This window comes from Botrytis fragariae, assembly GCF_013461495.1.
Source record: "Botrytis fragariae strain BVB16 chromosome Unknown tig00000006, whole genome shotgun sequence".
Classification (NCBI taxonomy): domain Eukaryota; kingdom Fungi; phylum Ascomycota; class Leotiomycetes; order Helotiales; family Sclerotiniaceae; genus Botrytis; species Botrytis fragariae.
Window position 1 is genome coordinate 2,139,504 of NW_023500988.1, and position 21,802 is coordinate 2,161,305.

The 21,802-nt window shown below is 43.2% G+C and overlaps 6 protein-coding genes across 6 annotated transcripts; 3 read left to right on the top strand and 3 right to left on the bottom strand.

Moving 5' to 3' along the window:
* Window positions 1-593: 593 nt before the first annotated feature.
* Bfra_001829 (putative pre-mrna processing splicing factor 8 protein) lies at window positions 594-8,120 on the bottom strand (the record flags this gene model as incomplete). The annotated part of the gene is made up of 4 exons (XM_037332254.1): window positions 594-2,853; window positions 2,907-3,037; window positions 3,360-3,447; window positions 3,508-8,120. The coding sequence occupies 4 exons, from the start codon at window positions 8,118-8,120 to the stop codon at window positions 594-596; spliced, it is 7,092 nt and encodes a 2,363-aa protein (XP_037196408.1).
* Window positions 8,121-8,508: 388 nt separating this feature from the next.
* Window positions 8,509-9,137, top strand: Bfra_001830sa (putative 60s ribosomal protein l34 protein; the record flags this gene model as incomplete). The annotated part of the gene is made up of 3 exons (XM_037332255.1): window positions 8,509-8,546; window positions 8,600-8,723; window positions 8,955-9,137. The coding sequence occupies 3 exons, from the start codon at window positions 8,509-8,511 to the stop codon at window positions 9,135-9,137; spliced, it is 345 nt and encodes a 114-aa protein (XP_037196409.1).
* A 1,043-nt stretch (window positions 9,138-10,180) lies between these two features.
* Window positions 10,181-12,086, top strand: Bfra_001831 (putative alkaline phosphatase protein; the record flags this gene model as incomplete). The annotated part of the gene is made up of 4 exons (XM_037332256.1): window positions 10,181-10,736; window positions 10,790-11,289; window positions 11,365-11,500; window positions 11,554-12,086. 4 exons carry the CDS (start codon window positions 10,181-10,183, stop codon window positions 12,084-12,086), a joined length of 1,725 nt encoding a protein of 574 aa, XP_037196410.1.
* Window positions 12,087-13,525: 1,439 nt separating this feature from the next.
* Bfra_001832 (putative squalene phytoene synthase protein) lies at window positions 13,526-14,745 on the bottom strand (the record flags this gene model as incomplete). The annotated part of the gene is made up of 2 exons (XM_037332257.1): window positions 13,526-14,522; window positions 14,579-14,745. The coding sequence occupies 2 exons, from the start codon at window positions 14,743-14,745 to the stop codon at window positions 13,526-13,528; spliced, it is 1,164 nt and encodes a 387-aa protein (XP_037196411.1).
* Window positions 14,746-15,048: 303 nt separating this feature from the next.
* On the top strand, window positions 15,049-18,739 carry Bfra_001833 (putative dna repair protein rad5 protein; the record flags this gene model as incomplete). Its single annotated transcript, XM_037332258.1, has 3 exons — window positions 15,049-17,071; window positions 17,174-18,500; window positions 18,661-18,739. 3 exons carry the CDS (start codon window positions 15,049-15,051, stop codon window positions 18,737-18,739), a joined length of 3,429 nt encoding a protein of 1,142 aa, XP_037196412.1.
* A 1,030-nt stretch (window positions 18,740-19,769) lies between these two features.
* Window positions 19,770-21,257, bottom strand: Bfra_001834 (putative arrestin (or s-antigen) n-terminal domain protein; the record flags this gene model as incomplete). The annotated part of the gene is made up of 2 exons (XM_037332259.1): window positions 19,770-20,671; window positions 20,732-21,257. 2 exons carry the CDS (start codon window positions 21,255-21,257, stop codon window positions 19,770-19,772), a joined length of 1,428 nt encoding a protein of 475 aa, XP_037196413.1.
* Between the last annotated feature and the right edge of the window lie 545 nt (window positions 21,258-21,802).

Genomic DNA, 21,802 nt, shown 5'->3' on the forward strand with positions numbered 1-21,802 from the left:
ACAATTTGAACTTTTAAAGCAATATGAGCATTAAACACAATTTGAACAATTTGAGCAGTTCAAGCTTTCAAGCATTTGAACCAATTTAAAAATCCAAAGCATTTCATGTAATCAAAGCATGTTGAGCAATCAAAGCAATCTGAACATTGATATTAATTCGAACATTGAGAACAATTTAAACATTCAAAGCATTTTGAACATTTAAGATAATTCGAATATCCAAAACATATTGAACAACAAAATAATCTCAACATTCAAAGCATTTCGAGTATTGAAAGCGATTTGAACTCTTGAAATAATTTGTACATTTGAAGAAAAATGAAACAATAGGATACCACAACTGAAACATTCATAGAGGTTTTGAAAGTCCAAAATTATCAACACGTCATTGTGGCATGATCAAATTCATTTCATTTTGCTACCATATTATTCATCTACAAAAAATACATTGTTACAATGCGTGTTCGCATCAAACGCCCATTGCCCAGCCCGATTTGATACAGATGCACGCTGATTAATTCATCCTTCCAGTTCCAATCTTCCTTCCCATATTGTTCTGCTTCTCCTTTTTTCAACCCCCTATATCATTATGTCTAAGCAAGCTTGTCTTCATTGTCAACCCAAATATCCTCCAATTCAGCAAAGTTCTGGAAATGCAAAGGTCTGTGTAGGTCGTTGTAGAAAGGCGTAGGCGTATCGATCTTCACGTGTATTGGCTTCTTCTCCAAGCTTCCAAAGGCACTACCCATAAAACTATAGTTCCATGAATTGGTCTCGGGTACCAAGAAGTATCCGCGGATCTTGTCACTAAGCAGAAGTTGACATTTCTCACCCATGTTCGTGCTGAAGCCTTGCGGTTGGTCGCTACCGAGATCTTTATTCTCCGCACCCCATTTATAACCATGAGGCGTGAGCGCCCATGATGCTAGTGAGACACTTCCGGGAGTGAATGAAACAGTCATGGTAACCGTCTTTTTATCCCATGATTTATGCGCATTCATGAGACGTGCATGTTGGGTGACATCCATGGCTGTCATATATGGTGGTTCGTTACCAGAAACGGTGTGAATGATTCCGAGAGGTTCCATTTGGTCTAGATACTCATGTTGTGGTAACTGCTGAGGCAATTGTACATCACGTGTACTACCAATTTGAGGTACCATTACGATGCAGCGGATTTCCTTCACTTGGTCATTATCTGGGGGAGATGAACCATACAAATACCCAGCCACTTGAACTCGCAAATCCGCAATTGTGATAAAGCGCTTCAAGATGTTCTTTGGCATGATATAAGTGTAGTGATCATCCTCTTTGACGTCATCCGAAGAGATATAGATGTTGTTAGATCGTGTCCTCAAGTTCGAAGTTGCGATCGCTCTAGTTCTCCATTCAGTCTTCGATGCAAAGGTTTGTTGTTCGAATTGCGAGGTAGTGGTGACAATAATATCCTCTCCGTGAACGTTTTGAGTCTTGGTCGTGACAGCTGTAAGCTGCTGTTGTTCTTGTTGTTGCTTTTCAATTTCGGCCGCTTGCTGGCGTTGCATCGATGGAGCACTGATTTCCATACCCAAAATAATATCACGTACTTCACTACTGGTAAGACTGGAAGTGTTGACATTGTTCTTCTTGCCGTAATCATTCAAAATGAGATCACGCAGTTGGGTTTCAACCTTGATCCAATCTTCATCCGATAATGTGGGCCAGATATGATGCTCTTGAGTGATCACAGTCTTGTCGGGTCGAAGGAGTAACTTTGTCTTATCCTGATTTACGTGCAAAGCACGCAAGATAAGGATCAAACGAGAGAATGCAGTGTACGATGAAATTGACTTTAGCCATTCGTCGTAGAGATTGAAGAGAACCATCTGAGGTTCGGTGGCACGAAGAATCATATCACCGAGTTTCTCGACCTTCATGGCAGCCTGAAAGGGTAATTGCAGCTCAGAGGCACGGATTGATATGTTGGGGAAATCAAGCAAATGTACTTCAAGTGGATCAAGAAGACCCTTTCTCGTAACGATGAGCTGTTTCGGTTGCTCTTCGATAGGCAATGATCGAATGAGAGCGGCAACTTCTTCAGCAGTCTTCCACTTAGCTAATTGTCCCAGACGTTTCTGACCTGCCCAGACACTTGTATGAATAATCTTCAAGAAGAGTTGTCCAGTACGAGGATTGAAGATGAAAATTGCTCCGTTGATTGGTTTGGTTGTCAAGTTACCTTCAAATGTCTTGTGGATAGTAACACGGTAAACATTTGTGTCGTCAATGAAGAGTTGGATTTGGTTGCTGAAAAGTTCAGAGTAATTTTGAGAATTCAAAAACTCTTGATTACTTTCGGACGCATACAATTGAAGACCCTTCCTGATACGTTCGCGCAAGACGTAGAGAGCTGGATTTGCCTTCATGATCTTGGCCATAGCTTGCTGTACCAATTGCTTGAGACCGGGGAAGTATTGTCCATATGCCGAGTAGAGATTGTAAGCAAGATCGATACCAATCATGAGACCAGTGGCCGAAGGATAAATACTCATACTATCGGTTGTATAATCAAGGTATTTTGCGCGGACGTATCGTTCAATGTCGTGAGAATCATAATCTCCGTAACGAAGTTGAACATCTACCCAGAACTTGTTCGTTGTGGTAGCTTCAATTACGTCTTTTGTGTCAAAGAGAATGGATGGGCGAGTGACGTTCCATTTGTGGCTTGCAAACAACAGAATATCAGCACAGGAGCTGTTCATCTTGTAAGACTTTCTGGGATGAATAGTCTCCTTTTGTACGGTCTCGATGCCAAGCTGCTCCAATTCTTGATCAAATACTTGTGCCAGATCCATTACTACACTCTCATGTATTCTATAAGATGAAGTTAGTGATGAAGGGAAAATTAGTGAACTTATTGAACTTACTTCTGCCAAAGATGGGCGCGGAAGATTTGGATGAGAGAAATCTTCAAAGTTGGAATTTTGCCGTGCAAGAAAATACCAGTAAGATCTAATTGTACTTGGAAACCAACATAAACATTGGCTCTGTTGATTGTCTGAATTTAAATCGAATGTCAGCTTGTGTTCATGGTTTCAAATGAATAGGACATTGTAAAGTAAATTTTGCCTCAAAAGGCTCTTCGTTGTTCCAAGCTGGGTAGGATATTGTAAAGCAAACTTTGCTTGAGAATGTTTTTACTGTTCCAAGTTGAATAGAACATTGTAAAACAATTTTTCTTGAGAATGTTTTCAATGTTCCAAATTAAGTAGGACATTGTAAAGTGACTTTTGCCCGAGAATACTTCTCAATGCCTCAAATTGAGCTTGACAATCAAATACCCTCTCAGGCAGGATAGGGATTGGAATAGTATAACTTACAGGTGACCACCAAAGGGTAAATCGACGATTGGGGATCTGGTTGAGACCCGATCTTTGAGCGTTTGTCAACTTCTTAAACTTCATAGACCTAAAAAATCAAAAGTTAGCCAATTTTGGTATGTATTTCAGGGTAAAACAGGGTCCCAACTCTTCAAAACCACTCGCTTTTTCCCAGAATAGGCCCTCCCAGGATGGAAATGCTGTCGCCTTAAAGAGTGTGTGTTCAAGAATGGTTTCGACACCACCAAGCGCTTGAATAACATCGGTACGATAGGCGTTGAGGTTCCACAATTTACCATCATGGCGTTGACTAGTCCACCAAAATGGATTGCTCTTCATAAGTTGGTATGTCTTAAACTCGGTACGCGCGCGGAATCCTTTGTCGAAACTCAAAGTGCTCCTATCTTTTTGGAAAAGAGTGTTAATACGAGGTAATCCACGATCCCAACTATCTTCAAGATCCTCGAGTGTCAATCTTCGGTTTTGTTGATTTGCCTCCTGACGTTTCTGAGAATATTCAGTCCACACACGTTGGGAGTCGATGAATTCAGCTTCCCATGGTATGATGTATCTGAAAATATTAGGAATGAGAGTGTCTTCGTCATGAGTCATGCCTGCACGATAATGCGTAACACCAACATCGGTTTGCTTGGACCATCTTTTATCGCTTGTCGGAATGAGGATATGTGATCCGGATATCATACCGAGACCACCAAGTTCCTTAGGGGTGTAGAAAACCGCAGGAGGGAAACGAGAAGGCATCTTAGAATTAAGACCGATCTTAACTCTGGTCTGAATCTTGGTTTCACATTTCACAATGGTATCTAGCAAATTAACCGTGGATACAGCTGCTTCACGATAGTATGTGAAGAGGGCGATCAAAGTAGTGTTCCACTTGTTAGCGATCTTCGTGAATGTAGTCGAACCTGAGGACATCAGAATTTGACGAATGCGATTGTTGAATTTGGCAATATCCTCCTCGGTTACCTGCAAGAATGCATGTGCCGTTCTCTCCTTGCTGGTGTTGTCGACTAAGGACCATACGCTGTCCTTGACCGGGAATTCGTCGTTTTGGTTACGAATCTTAGGGAGAATTCGAACTTCAAAACCGCACATGGAGAAAAGTAAGTTAGGGTTATCTCGGCTGTATACACTTGAAAAGGTATCATCCCATTCGATTGTGGTAACAGATCTTGGTAAGCGATTCTTCAAGTCCCAGAAGACAGCACGTCCGAGGTTGACATCGTGTCTCATAAGACGCATTCTAGAATCTCTTGGCCAACATTTCTTGTTCTTGTAGCCGATTACATTTTCGAAATTAGGATCCGGTTGCTCTGTCAGGAAACGCTGGATAAGATCGCGTGATTCATCAGCCGAAAAGCGGAAGAACACCCAAATGCGATCAATATATCTAGTGTATAGACGAATTGGATGTCTCGTTTCCGTCTCGCGGTCGCGGAACTGAAGGAAATCGTTAGGGCCTGCTGGTGGACCGGCAATTTCACTAGCGCGCTGTAGACCAAGTAATAAGAGATCGAGAACAAGTCCATAGTACTGGAAAACGAAAGCGGAGAATTGAAGACCTCTGATCATTCCGTAACTGTTCACGTGATTCATATCTTTGTAGGTCAGTTGAACGTTATTTTTAGATGATATGTAATCAGCCAGATTGTGATCCATAATGAGTCGAAGTAGACGATTAAGAAGAGTCAGATCGATCTTCTCATACACTTTAGATAGTTGTGTTTCGATCATGACGTTGCATTCTCCATCTGCAGTCTCCCAAACTTTGTCGAGGTTGTTGATACCTTGAGCCCATTTATAGGTTAACAAGGGTGGGACTTCGGAATCGGAAGGCTTGATCCAGGCAGGGAAAAGATGGCGTTGATCGGCTTGATACCAGAGGTATTGGTCTAGATAGGCATCACTGATCTTCTCCACGGGTTCGATATCATACACAGGGTTGATTGTGCTGTAATTGTCGTTCATATCAATTCCGACTTCCTTGAAAGCTCTCTGTGTCAGTAGGAAGCGCTTGATTCTCTCTAAAGTAGTTCCAGGACTATCATAAGCTTGCTCAATCAAGGCCAATTCCTCACGCTGGCTCTGGTTTAGTCGTCCCTTGACAGAGTATGCTTCACGAAGTCGTTCCAACGCAAGGATGAGGATTTTGGTGTCGTGCTTATATGAAACACTGGGAAATGGAATGGGTGAGAATTTTCGTGACTCCAGCCAATGAACAGTGGTTGTATAGATGGCGACAGCTTCTTCAGAAGAGACGTATGGGCCGTCCTTCATATAATTGTGCTGTCTCTCTTGTTCGGCCTTGAGCCAAAGTCTCGTGAGACGACCAAGGTTCTTCTTTGCAACTGTTTTATCGACAGTCGCTCCCCGACGAATACGCTCACGATTGTAGTGAGCGACGGAAATCCACCAATCCGCCTTACTCTTCACATAACGAAGAATAATATTCTCGATGGGTGCTGGTAAACCCGGAACCTTCCAAGGAATATTACTCTTCCAGCATCTCCATGCCTCTGAAAGATGTTGAAGTACAGTCTGAACCTTGTTTTGCTTGATACCCTCCGGCATCATATCAAGAAGATCGGCCATAACCGATGCTCGCAATTCAAGATCAAAGTGCGACTCTACACGTTGTTTTGTAACTGTCTTTGCAACACCTTTACTGTGACGTCCTTCAAATTGCCTAGAAAGGAGATTTCCAAGCCATCTTTCAAGTAATGGAATTATACCACGCATGAAAAAGAGCCAAACTCTCCAAGCAGGTGCCCAGAAGCCGCAACCAGGTCCTTTGCCTACTGGTCCAGAGTTGAATCGATAATAGATTAAATGCTTCAAATCTTTACACGAACGAATTTGATGCATCAGTTTGTACTTATAACGGTACATTCCAGTCAGCTGACCAACGTGATTGAAAGCGTATAAAATACCATCTGCAAGTTGAAAAGCGTCGATATTGCCAAGACGATACTGAACTTGTGCGTCAACAATCAACTTTGTCATTTTCAGAATCTCACGCATCAGATGGAACGCATTTCCGAATCGAGACTTCTTTCTCTCCTTTGTTGTCAGTGTCTTGACAGGCTTCAAATTGAAATTGTAATCAAGATGTAAGTATGTAAGGTTCTTGCGATGAATGAGAAGATTCAACATATTGAAACCCTGCCTGCAGACTTGAAGTCCAGCTTCAACCCAATCAATTGTTGTTTGCTGGAAGAACTTCGTTTGCTTCAACGATTTCATCAAGCTTTGTTTACTTTGTGCTTTTGGCTTCCTCTTATGCAACTCGTTCAAGACATAAGTCTTCAAAAGCTTCTGGTATGAAACTCGAACCTTTACTGGCTGACCTTGAGGGCAATGCTCAAGATACCACTGCTTGACGAGAGGTACGTCTTGTGCCCGAACCATGCGACCGGATCTTCGATCGAACGGGAAAGGTGCCCACCACAAGGAAATGGCTGAAGCTGTTTCGCTAGTGTATAACTCCTCGTCCGCGAGAAATGGCTCAGCATCACCTGGTAGTCTGAAAGCGTCTTCTTCTGGCTCTTCATTGCTACCTGCACCAAATATTTCGTCTTCGTGACTGATGGTGATGTTTTTAGGGGCAACAGATCTGGAAGAGATTGGGTTGATAACAGGATCGAAATAGAATGCCGGTAAACTTGGATCCTCAGCACGAACATATACCACTTGCGGATGCGAAAACCAGGAAAGCTTAACGCTACGAGGTAGTGAATTGTATAAGTAAGGAAATGCTACACGATACTCTGTTCGAATTGGAGCTCGGAAGATGATGCGATCGATTGCATTGAACTCTCCGAAATCCTCATCGTTAGGATCCACATCTTTGTACAGAGGTTCAAAACGTGGGCCACCAGGAATAGCAACATTCAAAGCTTTGGCTGTCTGAAAGCTCTTCAATTCGAACATGTGAAAGTAGTTCTTGTCGACTAAATCACTCAGTAATTGTCGACTCAATCGATATAAAGTCGCCATTTGAGGTAAAGTAAGGTTCCACTCCTTGTAACTCGGGCCGTTGACATGTGGCGTGTCAAGTAGTGGTCGATTTTCGTAGAACCATTCTAAGACAGCAGCATCCTCTCCTTCATCGAGTTCCAGTTGAATTGGCTCCAGTGGTTCGACATCTTCGATATTCTCCGACCATGAAAGGGGTGGTTCTTCGTCATCGAATGGCGGAAATCTCATTCTCTTGAAATGCCGTCTATCACTCTTTTCTCTTCTCATACAAATCCACATCGTAGCCCATTGTGCATGAAACACTGGTTCGATAACTCTTGGTATTTCATTAACCAAAGTCAGGCAACCGTTGACGTGGTACAGCACTTTTACCTCCCTCGCAGACTCCCAAGGCATTGGCATGTTCTCCAGCAATTTCATCACGGCATGTGGCATGAATTTGAGTGCACCGAGATAACTTCGTTTATCACTGCTGAATTTCTTTTGTGATACATCTCCAATATCCTTAACGATCTTTCGCAGATGCTCTGGTGGCATATCAGCTTTCTGAGTTTCTACAAAACCACCCTTTCGTTTTTCGCCGAATCGATTTCGCTGTGTTCGTAACCAATCTTTCTTCTTCTGTGCAAACTTCGCAACATGTGGATCCGCCGGTGGTCGATAACCTGGAGGAGGAGGAGCACCAGGTGGCGCGCCCAGAGGCATGGATGGAGGTGCAGAGGAGCTCCATCCAGGCGGGGGAGGTGGTGGAATTGATGACATTTTTAATGTCTTGGGTACCAAGTCCCAAATTCCATCAACAAGTCGCCTTTTGAATAGAACTTCACTTTGTCGTTGATGGGTATAAAGTTGATAATTGTGTTGTCGCGAGCGCGTTTAGATAAATTTTAACGCTACACGGAGAGCTTAAGGAAATGCCCGCTAGCGCATCCGTTCAATTAATCTTTAATTCTTGTTGCCTGAGTCTTGAGGTGCTGATATAAGCACAAAGCACAAGGGCTGTCGATTTAGCACGTGAATGATCTAACTATAAGCGTGATAGCTCTAGCGAGTTATCGCGCACGAAGAATTTGTTCAATTTGACAAAACTCAAGATTCAATCGACAACGCCAACGACCTCAATCGACCTCCGAACCAGAAATTCGCCAACATGTCGTCCAACAGATTGACCTACAGACGCCGAAACCCGTGAGTTTCAATTATACAACGTTCCAAGAAGAGCCATATATTAATTAAAATAGATACAACACTCGATCCAACAAGGTCAGAGTTGTTAAGACCCCCGGCGGCGAGCTTCGTTATCTCCACATCAAGAAGGCCGGTACTGCACCAAAGTGCGGTGACTGCGGAATCAAATTGCCAGGTGTAAGTTGATATCTTTCGATTAAATTACAAGGGAGGAGGAAAAAGCGAAAATTCGAAAAATCACTCGCCAAGTTGGACTACAAGCGCGAGGCATCTATCTACATAGCACCAGTTGTCACTTAGCGATGGCCAATATATGGGCTCCAGGCTCTCGAAAGCGGCGACGGTTGATTGCAACGGACTTTTGATTATAGAAAATTGGTTATGGAAATGCTAATTCATTTCCTGTAGATCCCAGCTCTCCGACCCCGCGAATACTCCCAGATCTCCCGCCCAAAGAAGACTGTTCAACGTGCCTACGGAGGATCAAGATGTGCCAACTGCGTTAGAGATCGTATCGTCAGAGCTTTCTTGATTGAGGAGCAGAAGATTGTCAAGAAGGTTCTCAAGGAGTCTCAACAAAAGAAGCGTTAAGCGGTTGATTAGTTCTGGGTCCTTTGGTGTTTGACTGGGAAGGCTGGAATGAATCGCAGCAGGAAATAGCTGTATAAATCTCAGGGCTTCCACCAATTCATGAGCTTCGACTATACTGAGTGCCCGTCCATTGTGAGGTTGGCGTCAGAATGCATAAAAGTGAATGGGGTTCGATTTGGATCTGTTCACCGGTTAGTGAAGCAGGCAATTAATCGGGGGTTTCGAGCAATTTATGAAGATATTGCAAAGACAATGTTCGCCTTTTTCTACGACTATGTGAGCCGAGTGTATCATCCCATGATGAATTCCATTCGACAAATCAGACAAACGGGAAGATGTACATCTTCAATGCCGAACCAGAAAAGTTTCTTGAATACAGCCCCAGCAGCCTCTTGGAACTATGAATATGTTTCACCAACGTGTGACGTCGTGACCTCCGCTTCGTGATATTTGTTTCATCTCAACTCCCTTTCTTCAAAATTTACGCTGCAAATTCTACCTACCAGCTGCAAATCCATTCATGAATATTGACCAAGCAGAAGTCGCTCTATTTAGATAGTTGACGACTAGGTAAAGGCAACAAACTACATCATGCGCTCTGGTAGCAAGAAGCATTTAATCAGTCGCAGTCCCAAATACATATTCACATAACTTACGCGACCTTGCATTAATGAGTTTTTATACCAAGTGATGAATGTCTGTTTACTAAATTTCATAAATGTTAGGTCTTATCGGTAGGTAGATATCGTTTCCTTCAGTAAGTTCTCGGAAACTCTACTATTGATGTCTGTACTCGAATTGAAAGATTGGTGTGCGTGTTGCGAAGATCTGCCTGACACTTCTTGTACACCGATCTGTTGGTTGCCCAGACAAAATAGCGCCCTGACACCTGCCGTGCCTAGTGAGCTCTTCTGTCTCAAAACCGGGCTGACATCATTAAGTTGCCAACTCTAGTGGTAAGTTTCTGTCTCCGAACTCATACTTTTCAACGATAGGTGAATCTTATTTATACATACAACTTGACAACCTCAGCGCAACACCTAATGGCGCCGAATAATAACAGTCCGCTGTTCGCGTCAGGAAGACCCTCTTCCTCTAATTCCGAAGAAAGAGCTGCGGCAGAAGACGATGCGCTTCTTGGTAATCGACGAAAGAATTCCTACGAAGCCAAGAGACCTGGATTCTGGAGAGAGATTGGGCTCTTTACTTGGGCTGTTGTTGCTACTGCTGCTGTCATCGTCCTAGGTGTTTTATTGTCGCAAAGCCATCAAGCTCCGAAGAAGACAAAGCAAAATGGGAAGCGCAATCTTATTTTCATGGTGAGCGATGGAATGGGCCCGGCATCTTTGAGTTTGACGAGAAGCTTCCGGCAATTTCAAGGAGATCTGCCCATCAATGACATACTTCATCTCGATCAACATTTTATCGGTTCGTCGCGCACGAGGTCAAGCAGCAGTCTTGTTACAGATAGTGCGGCGGGAGCTACTGCATTTAGTTGTGGAAGAAAAAGCTACAACGGCGCAATTTCTATGTTGCCCGATCACACCCCATGTGGTACTGTACTCGAAGCTGCGAAGAGAGCTGGTTATACCACAGGCTGTAAGTAAACATCTGCCATGTTCATTCATACATTGAAGTGCTAACTCCTCCAGTGGTTGTTACAACAGATATAACGGACGCGACTCCAGCTTGCTTTGCCTCACACGTTGATTACCGAATGCAGGAGGACTCGATAGCTTTACAAGAGGTTGGAGAGCATCCTCTTGGACATCGAGTTGTTGATTTGATGTTAGGCGGTGGACGCTGTCACTTCTTGCCCAACACATCGGAATCTAGTTGCAGAGCTGATGATCGCGATGTCACAAAATTGGCGCAAGACAAATACGGGTGGACATACATTGATACCAGAGAGGATTTTGACGAATTGAAGCTTGGAAAGAAGGTTCAGCTGCCACTGTTGGGTCTATTTTCTGATACAGATATCCCTTTCGAGCTTGATCGACGAAACATGAACGATGTCTATCCTTCCCTTGATGAAATGGCAAGAACAGCTTTGACCGCACTTGAAGCTGCAACCAAAGATAGTGATAAGGGTTTCTTTCTCATGATTGAGGGAAGTCGAATCGATCATGCCGGCCATGGAAATGACCCCGTAAGTCACTACAGATCACTTAAAGGCGGCATGACAAGTCTCAGCACGAGTAGCATGGCTGACTAGTTGTTTTAGGCTGCCCAAGTTCACGAAGTACTTGCCTATGATCGAGCTTTCCAAAGTGTGGTTGATTTCCTGAACAAGAGCGATACTGAAGGTGCTCTTGTTGCTACAAGTGACCACGAGACTGGAGGCTTAGCTGTTGCAAGACGTAAGATTTACCAGCTCGCCATGCTCATGAGCTATTACTAATCTCATATCCAGAACTTAATCCTTCATACCCTCAATATTTATGGTACCCTGAGGTGTTGGCAAATGCTTCCCATTCATCAGAGTATCTTTCTAGGGTTCTAAGGGCTCATGTTGCTTCTTCCGAAGCGATTGCCAATGGACGCCCCGTGAGTAGGCGATTCGTGAAAGAAGATCTCATTAAGAAGGGTCTCGGGGTTATGGACGCGAGTGAGGAAGAGATCGATCGCGTACTTGACAATCCAGCGCTTTCTGCTTATGCTTTTGCCGATATCATCAGCCGCAGAGCACAGATTGGTTGGTCAACTCACGGTCACTCTGCTGTTGATGTCAACATCTATGGTTATGGTGCTGATGTACTTCGTGGAAACCACGAAAATATCGAAGTCGGCAAATTTTTGAGAGATTATCTCAATGTTGACGTTGATGCAATCACAGCAGAACTAAATAGCAAGGCTAATGGTCAAAGTCTCTCGGCTGCTTCAAACCCTGATGTTCCAGACTTTGGACGATACGAAGAAAGACTCAAGAAGAACTTGCCACAATAGTTTTCCAAGTGCTATTTTGTCTTTTCATTATACCCAATCTTATTAGAGCTAGAATTATTGAAAATTTACTAAATTGTTTCAGAAATTTGTTGAGCAGGATCCTAGCTTCCTGTGACCTTCTTTAGCAAACTTTTTCTTTCCGATTAGAGTAACACAAAATCCTCTTTGCCCGTACCAATCATGTCATTCTTCCATTAATACCATGCATGAACCAATCTTCATCACAGTCAGAGGCTCAACAAACAGCTGACGCGGGACCCACTATCTCATCTTTTTGTGTAGATGTTTGAGGTTTGCAAAATGCCAAACTCAAGCATTAACATCACCTTGTCGCAATCGATATGATGGTGAAATTCCGATTTGAGGAATAGTTATCTGCTCGCATCTTTTGCTTGTTGTCGGAGGAGTTTCTATGGATAGTGCGCCGTTTGAACGACCGGGGATGATGGCCCGTCTTACAGCGAAGAGTATTCTTTGCGTACAGCAAATGAAGACTCATATTTCAAAGAGCAGGTGTGTCACATTGATCAATGATGGGAATTCTGAGCTATGGGAGAATCATGAGAGAGCTTGTGTTTCCGGTATAAGTATACTTCTTGTAGCTTCGTATCCCGAAGTCTTCTTTTGAACAATTTTTGGTATTGTAGGTGTGATCATTGATCTTCCTCCCTTCCTATTCGAATTGATCACCATCTTCCATTCATCTAGCTCTCAGTTATAAAATCTCAGATTCAATTTTGTGAAATCTCTCATCTGGACTAGAACCAATCAAATGTGCAATTACTGGAGCATAGAGCCTCTTTGCGGCCACCGCACTCTCCACGCGGGACCCAGCTGTTATCTTCTCTACGCACAATTAGCACGCATCAATGATCCACGAGAATTAGCACGACCGGGTTTACCGTTCGAACTTTCGAATGAATGTTTACCGAATCGTTGGAATATTCGGCCGAAATATGTTAATGGGTATTGTTCTTCAGAGTGTAGGAACAATGGGACTTTGTATGCAGGAAGAAGGTGTGGAGAAAGGGATGCGAGATATGGGCCGGGGAGTGAGAGAATTGGGGTAGGGTGGAGGTATTGATGGTGCGATGCTGGACATGAAAAATTCGAAGATTCGAATCTGGTCACCGGTGGATGATGACTTGAGACCAGGCGTTGATATGAAATGGCTGTGCAAGGAAAATTTCTTGACACATTGGAGGACGAAGTCCATGATGGACATACATAATCAAGGTTAGAACTAAGACTGGGTGTTAGTGTCGAAAATCGGGCTTTAGAATCACATTGCAGGAGTTTTTGATGGTAATGAAAATATGACTTGGATCCATGGTAGCTTTAAATAGCTAGAGCTTCAACTAGTGATCATTATGCCACGGGCATTGATGTGGCAGGACCAGCGATATTGGCTAAACATTTCAATTGTGAATACTGTTACATCAAAGATTCCGTCTAGTATACGCCCAGTATGCCTTGTATGGCAACTTCCACTCTCTTGCCCTGAGCTCTGGCCTGAATACATCAAAATCGAGTTGTTCCAGCCTTTCCAGCCATAATCTCGTGGGGACTGCTTGCATAAACACGCCAAATCCTCTCTCTATATCGCTGACTTGGGTGTTATCACCTTCTGCATAGTAGTGGCCATCCTCACCTTGATGCTCAAACTCGTGACCTGCGTCTTTGCCCGCTTGGAGGTTCTTTAACATTTCCCTGGCAGTAATCAAATGATCATTTGCTCTGGTCGCCACTGTGAAAATAGCATCTTTCAGACCAGGAGCTTCTGCCCCATGCCTCAATACATCCTCCTCTTTAACGCCAGTTTCGGCCATGACATCTAATGGTAAAACGACTGCTCCTTGTCGCCCACCAGCATTACCACCAAGGGAGCCCCCAAAAGCTGCATTGTTGCTGTGATGATTTGGTGGCGGTGGAAATGCTATCAGTGGCAAACCCCTTAGAACTGCAGCAATCCCGGCCGCTTTACCGATATGACTTGCAACATGATCGGCTGCCATAGATTGTAGAGGTAGAGCTGCCAAAGTCAAGTACATTAATGTTGAATATGTATTCTCCGCGTACATCTCAAGCGCATCCATATTTGTATAAGGTCGATTATCCATATATTGTTCCCTTGTATTGATCACTTTCATGAACCAACCCTTCATCACACTTGTGCTGATTCCATCATATCGCGATTGGAGAGATGTGAGCGCATGATGTAGAAGGATAGCGACAGGTTCTTTCGGAGGTGTATTCGCAAATGTTCGGTTCAAATTATCTCGCCAGAACTGCATGCGCAATGCTCCTACTGTTGGATTTGATACAATATCTGGTATACGAGCTAATTCAATATTGAGAGCACGAATTGAAAGGTAGGCATCTCTTGTTGAGGGAGGAATGAAGGTTTGAAGAGTGTATGATGGCGAATCAAACTTTCTAGAAATCAATTAGATATGGGGAATTGAGAAACTCACAGGGCTCGCAGAACTAACTGGATAAGATTGGAACAATATGTCCTGGCTTGATTTATATCTTCTTCAGTCAACCGGGAGGCAAATGGCGCAGGTGTACTGTATGAGGTAGTAGCATAGGCGCATCTCGAACTGATATATGTCTTGGGACAGCTTTGGAGCCGTCGCAGGATTTGGGATTTGTACATTAGAATTATTGTTGTCGTGGGTGACTAGTGAATGAATTGTGATTTGCAAATTCTTTACAGTTGTCCCTCTTCGAATGGTTATATGTACATTGACAAAGCTGTTAACAAAATAATTTACAAGGATAAGATAAGATACCCCGACGTCACTAAACATCTAAATGATTTTTTGTCGCGTCCGTCCATCGCGTGACTGCGCGTTTCCATCAAATCAGCAGTGGAATATTACTCAGTTGCCCTTGTTTTTTGTTCTTATTTTATAATGACAAGTTTAATTCGTGTGAGACTTCCATAGCTTCTGCGGATATGGAGGGGCCTCCAGCAAAGAGAAGAAGGTTCTTTGCGGAAACAGCTGAGGGTTTGGAATCTTCACCAGGTGAAGAGGCGACAAATGTACCAGATGAAATCGACGCGCTTCCTCCAGCAATTGCCAGCTCCACAAACGAAATCAAAGACCAGAATCCTCAAGATGATCCAGTTTTGGAAGAAAGCGCACTTGCTGAAGATTCGCAGACTATATTCGACCAGGAAATGTTCGAGAACTTCATTGGCGACAAAGTGACTCCAGAAGAACTGAAAGGGTTACGAGAAGCGTCTGGAAATGATATAGAGAAGGCTGTAAATATGTTCTTTGATGGATCTTGGAAACGACCTGCGCTTGTCTCCGGTCTCTCCAGATCTTCGTCAAATTCCAGAAGCGCTTTTAGTTCTTTCGCGAAGTCTGTCAGTGGCGGTACTGTTGATGGCTCCAAGGCAAGCTCTTCAAAATCAAACACCTCGTCAAGAACAGTCTCGCCTCATCGAATCATGCCAGAATACCGGTATATAGGAGCTTTTGGGGTTGGAGGCTGGGCTACGAAGAGTGGAACAAATTTAATCAAGCACGGCGAAGTTGTGCGGATAGAGCGTCAAAAGATACAGCCACCCAAGGCACCGGCCGGAAGGGGGAAAGGCAGAACATCAGTCGCCCAAACATTACCAAAACCTAATAGCGCCGCAGCACGGCGTGTCGATGTCATTGTACGTTTTACCAATTCAAAGGGGTTCGAAGTTGGTCGTCTTCCTCAGGAAACGGCGAATTGGGTTTCTACCTTAATTGATCAAAGGATATGCAAGTTCGAGGGTACATGTGTATATGCGCCTGAAAGAATTCGTACCAATGATACTGTCTTTCTCCAACTCAGGTGCTCATTGTTAAGAACTGCTTTCGATGACCGCAGTTTCCAGGCACCTGATAACCGGGTTACTGGTTTCTTTGAAGAGAAAGAAAGTTCTGAAGAAAAGGGTCTTAGACTCCGTCAGGTCGCGTTAGTTAATTTATTTCAAGAGATTAATCTGCTTCCTACGCAAACGAGCGAAGCAACTGCAAAGCATAAGCGTCAGGGACTCTTAAGTGCTGCAGAGGCAGCTGAACATTATGATAAAGATGAATCTAAAGTTGCTGGTTCGGGTACTTCCACTCCCCCATCTGAAGAGGTAGAGGAAGGCAAAGAACTTGAGCAAGACCAACTTGACACTTTATATAGCAAAGCTCAATCCTTTGATTTTAATGCTCCTGAAACTGAACCAGCAAAAAGTTTTGCAATGGATTTGCGACCATATCAAAAACAAGCATTGCATTGGATGATGGCGAAAGAGCGCGACGAGAAAGATAATAAGAGAGAAGCCTCGATGCATCCTCTGTGGGAAGAATACGCTTGGCCTTTGAAGGACATGGATGATAAAGAGGTGATTCAAATTGCTAATCAAGATAAATTCTACGTCAATCCATATTCCGGTGCACTTTCCCTAGACTTCCCTCTTCAGGAACAGCATTGTCTTGGAGGCATTCTTGCCGATGAGATGGGTCTAGGCAAGACTATTGAGATGATGAGTCTTATCCACTCTAGTAAGTCTGATGTGGCTATGCGACTCGATGAGAAACGCTCAAAGGCGACATCAGTAAACAGTTTGCCTCGACTTCCAGCCAATTCATCATCTGTAGAAAGGGCACCCTGTACAACTTTGGTCGTGGCACCAATGTCCCTTCTTGCTCAATGGCAAAGTGAAGCCGAAAATGCTTCTAGGGATGGAACCATCAAGAGTATTGTGTATTACGGTAGTGATAAAACAGCAAATCTTCAAGCTCTTTGCTGTGAAGCCAACGCTGCATCGGCTCCTAATGTTGTTATTACAAGTTATGGTGTCATTTTGTCTGAGTTCAATCAGGTTACTGCTAGGAACGGTGATAAGGGTGGTCATGGAGGTTTATTTTCGCTCTCGTTCTTCCGGGTAATTTTGGATGAAGCTCATTATATTAAAAACAGGCAGTCTAAAACCGCGAAAGCATGTAAGTCAATCTGGATATATTATGGAGCCAAAGAACAATAGCAATTGTCTTGTTATTGTTAACATTCTGTGAACCCTGACACTGACTGACCCAACTTTCTAGGCTACGAGATTGCAGCCGAGCATCGATGGGCACTTACTGGTACACCCATTGTTAATCGATTAGAAGATCTTTTCAGCTTGGTTCGATTTTTAAGAGTAGAACCTTGGAGCAATTTCTCTTTTTGGAAAACATTCATCACAATACCATTTGAATCCAAAGAATTTATGCGTGCCCTTGATGTCGTTCAAACGGTACTGGAACCTCTAGTTCTCCGTCGAACAAAAGACATGAAAACACCAAATGGTGAAGCACTAGTTCCTTTACCCAAAAAGACCATCGATATTGTCGAGATCGAGCTATCAGAAGCCGAACGCGAAGTCTATGATCACATCTTCACGAGAGCCAAACGTACCTTCTCAGCCAACATCGAAGCAGGCACAGTTCTCAAAGCCTACACAAGTATCTTCGCTCAAATCCTCCGACTTCGCCAATCATGCTGCCATCCCATTCTAACTCGTAACCAAAACCTAGTAGCAGATGAAGAAGACGCTGCTGACGCCGCAAACTCCGCAAGTGGTCTCTCAGACGACATGGATCTTCAACATCTCATCGAGCGCTTCAAGCTCAACGAAGAATCAACCGATACCAATACTTTCGGGGCACATGTCCTCGAACAAATCCGCGACGAAGCAGAAAATGAATGTCCAATCTGTTCGGAAGAACCAATGATTGAACAAACTGTCACCGGGTGCTGGCATTCAGCGTGCAAAAAATGCTTACTAGATTACATCAAACATCAAACCGACCGAGGTGAAAGTCCCCGCTGTTTTAGCTGTCGCGAACGCATCAATCCACATGATATCTTCGAAGTGGTAAAAGATGAAGGACATCCCGAAAGTAAACGTGGGAAAGTAAAAATAAGTCTCCAGCGAATCGGCTCCAATGGGTCGGCGAAAATCGCAGCTCTGTTGTCGAATCTCAAATCTATACGGAAAGAATCCCCGTCTATGAAATCAGTTGTGTTTAGTCAATTCACATCGTTTCTCTCACTGATCGAACCTGCTTTAACGAGATCCTCGATCCCATTTTTGAGATTGGATGGATCGATGCCGCAGAAAGCGAGAGCGGCAGTTCTCGCTCAGTACAAAGATAGTGAGGAAGGAATCGTGCTTCTACTTAGTTTGAGGGCGGGAGGAGTGGGGTTGAATTTGACGATGGCGAAGAGAGTTTTTATGATGGATCCGTGGTGGAGTTTTGCGGTCGAGGCGCAGGCGATTGATAGAGTGCATCGGATGGGACAGGTGGGGGAGGTGGTGGTTAAGAGGTTTATTGTGAAGGGGAGTGTGGAGGAGAGAATGTTGAGGGTGCAGGAGAGGAAGAAGTTTATGTGAGTTTTTTTTTTTTCTCTTTCTTTTTCTTCTATTCTTCGATCCTTTGGGCATCCTATTTGCTTTTGTCTCTCGGCAAGCATATCATATATCTATCTATCTGTCTATCTGTCTATCGTGTAAGACAAACTATCAGGAGCAAGACTAATATGCGAATAGTGCGAGTTCACTAGGCATGATGAGTGACGAGGAAAAGAAATTACAAAGAATCGAGGATATCAAGGAACTTCTCTCCTAAACATCATATTCTAAGTAAGGGATTATAACGGTAGCAAGCAAGCGAGGAGCCCTGGCATAGGAGATGCGAGGTGGATGGATGAGTAAAGAAGTCAAACGACAGACGAAGCAAAATATACTATCCGAAGAAGGGATACGCTATGTATATACATAGATAGCGTGTATATGGTATATGGTATCCTACTCCTATAGGTATATACGTATTTCCATCCACTGACTGCGTAGAGAAGCAATGGAACAGAATCGCATCAATATAAAATCCATATCCCTCATCTAGTCAAACAGATCATATATTATCATCACCATCACCATCAATATCATTATGATTATTGTTTTGTTATATATAGATATATAGATAGATCAAGTACGTATATATTCGTGTATGAATTCGAGTATACTCATCAGAGTATATATATATATGCGTGTTCATGTATACATACCTATCTGTGTATGAGTATCGATATACCTAAGATTAATACTAAACATCCAAGTACCCGAGTAAATGAACAAGTAGCGAAATGTAAATAGGAGTGAGATCCCCCTCTTGACTAGGCAGTAAGAGAAGATTCACAAAGTATCAATCATAACCGCGTCACAGGACTCAAAGAACATACAGATGTATCCTGAGACATTGGTTTTATTCCAATTCATTCAATTAAACAACTAATTAAGCAATACCACTTCTGTATGTCTATATCTAAGCAATTACTAATAACCCTACGTATCTTCTCTTCTCTTCTCTTCTCATCCACACAAGAGTAGAATTGTAGTCCCTTTTAATTATTTAATAAAAAAACTCCATTTTTGTTCCTTCCCATGCCATCCCATCCAGTTCATTTCAATTCACAAGCATAAATATATGCAAGTGAAGATCCGTCCATAATTTAGGGGGTATATCCGAACAAAGTACGCCTTTAGCCCAAAGCAAATATAAAGTCCCCTTTTTTTCCCAGATGCTCTATGCAAATGCATCTAATTTCCCAAACGCCGATAATTATCACATATTCATGAGTCATGAGATACATATCTGATTAATGCGCTCCGTGGTCACTTCCATTTGCGCCATCCAATGCTGGTAAATGTTCATAATCTGGAATGGGGGGTCCGTCATATAATTCCGTGTTGACGTAAGTTGGGGGGCTGGCGGGAACATTCTCGTATAGAGGAGGTTGTTCCTCATCCCACGAGATGCCCAAGCCCGATCTCTCGGTAACCGTGAGGTTGAAGTGCATTCTTAAAACTCTTGCGCCTCCAGTTGGTGTTACTTGTGTTGGTTTTTTGATCGGTGCGAACTCCTCGGAAACAATCATCTCGACAATGAGAGTATGGAAGACTTCGGTACCATCCTCAGCTTTCATATCGCAGATTGGTTTTGCATCGGGACGAATCGAGATGGGAAATTCGATTTCAATGGCTCCGTCCGCTGTGTCATAGTTTGATTTCCATCCAGATTTGATTTCCTCAGTAGCCAAGGTACGGGCATCTTGATGAGCAGCGCCTTTCTTGTTCTCGCCTTCCTTGGTCACCTTTGAGGCATGTTTGGGGCATGCTGGTGAAATAACCCTGTGGGTTTCATCCAAGCGCCATGTCAAACGCTTCAACTTCCAATGGTTCTGTGTCTTTGCATCCACATTACGATTGACAACACCATCCATGCGCATGGAAATGTTTGCTTCGCCAATTGGATAGATGACGGGAGGAAGTTGACAGTTGGCAGTCAAATTTGTTGGTGGAAAGATTCGGATCGAGTTTCGTGGTGTATCGGAAGGGATGATAGCACGCTTGATGTTAAGGATGTGGGAGAGTTTCATTGGCTCGCCAGTCTTTGGCACCAATGTAGCTTTGAGAACGTATTCAATGTTAGACAAGCTACCCTTCATACTCGCAGGTAGATGTCCAGGAAGAAGAAAGCTGAATGGAAAGTCATGTTCACCTATAAATTTGAATTAGAATTTTGAGCATAAATGTGAGAATGCGATGTATTGAAAATTACCTTTGCGAAGTGTAGCTGGGCCCTGAAGGAAGTTCCACGTAGTTAAATCCTTTGATTGGTGGGTACATTCATGACAATGCGCATGGAATGGTTTCTTTTGTGTGACCTCCAATGCCAATCGCATCTTGAAAGACTCAATTGCAAATTTCTCATCGTGGATGTGTAACTTTAATTGACCCGAGAGTAATGCGCCAGTACTCGAGCTGGTAGAACCATAGAGAACCAATGGTGGTGACTCAATGGCACAGTCGAGTGTTGCACCATGATATTGAGGAATGGATTTCGAAGAAGTTTTGGGTGAATGGAGACCGGGTATCGAAATACGTTTGTGTGGAAGAGAAAGGTCGGGCATCTTGGCTGCTTTGTCTTCTGCTATAGAAGAGGCGGATGAAGATGGTGTGCGACTTTTCAACGATGGTCTACTACTTGAATTCCTCCTAGAAGTTTTCTTTCCTTCAGTGGGTAAATCAAAGGGATGTGAATGAGATCGAAAGAACGACGTAACGTGCTGCATTGTTGCAGGCATTGGTGGGGTCTTTTGGTGGCGTCTTGGACAAGGGAAATAGAGTTTTTTCTTTCGTTTGGCGACCGCACAACAGTATTTGTACTGCTTTTAATGGTAAACTTTCATTCGGGTTGGAAGTTGTTTAGTTGGAAGTGGTCGTTTGGTTCGAAGTACCCTGGTCAGTAAGAGTGAATGGTGGAAAGGGTGAGAGGCGAGAGTTGGAGAATTTGAATATCTTTTAGGGGATGATGTGATGAGTGAGATGTCAAACAGAAGAAGAAGAGGATGATGATGTAATATATGAATATGTGATCTGTAGGTATGTATTTTGGGTAGATATTTTAGGAGACTCGATATAGAGTTTTTATATTCTCTTTGTTTGTGTGGAGGAGTGAAAGGGTGTATATATCTTGAGTATGTCCTGTGTATATATATATATATGTATATATGAATGAAGTGATGAATAGAATATTATATTTTGATATTGAATCGAGTATGAGTAATAAGCACCTTGTTGAATGAAGCGGGAAAAAAGGATTTGAGCTAGGTATGTATAGTATTATAGT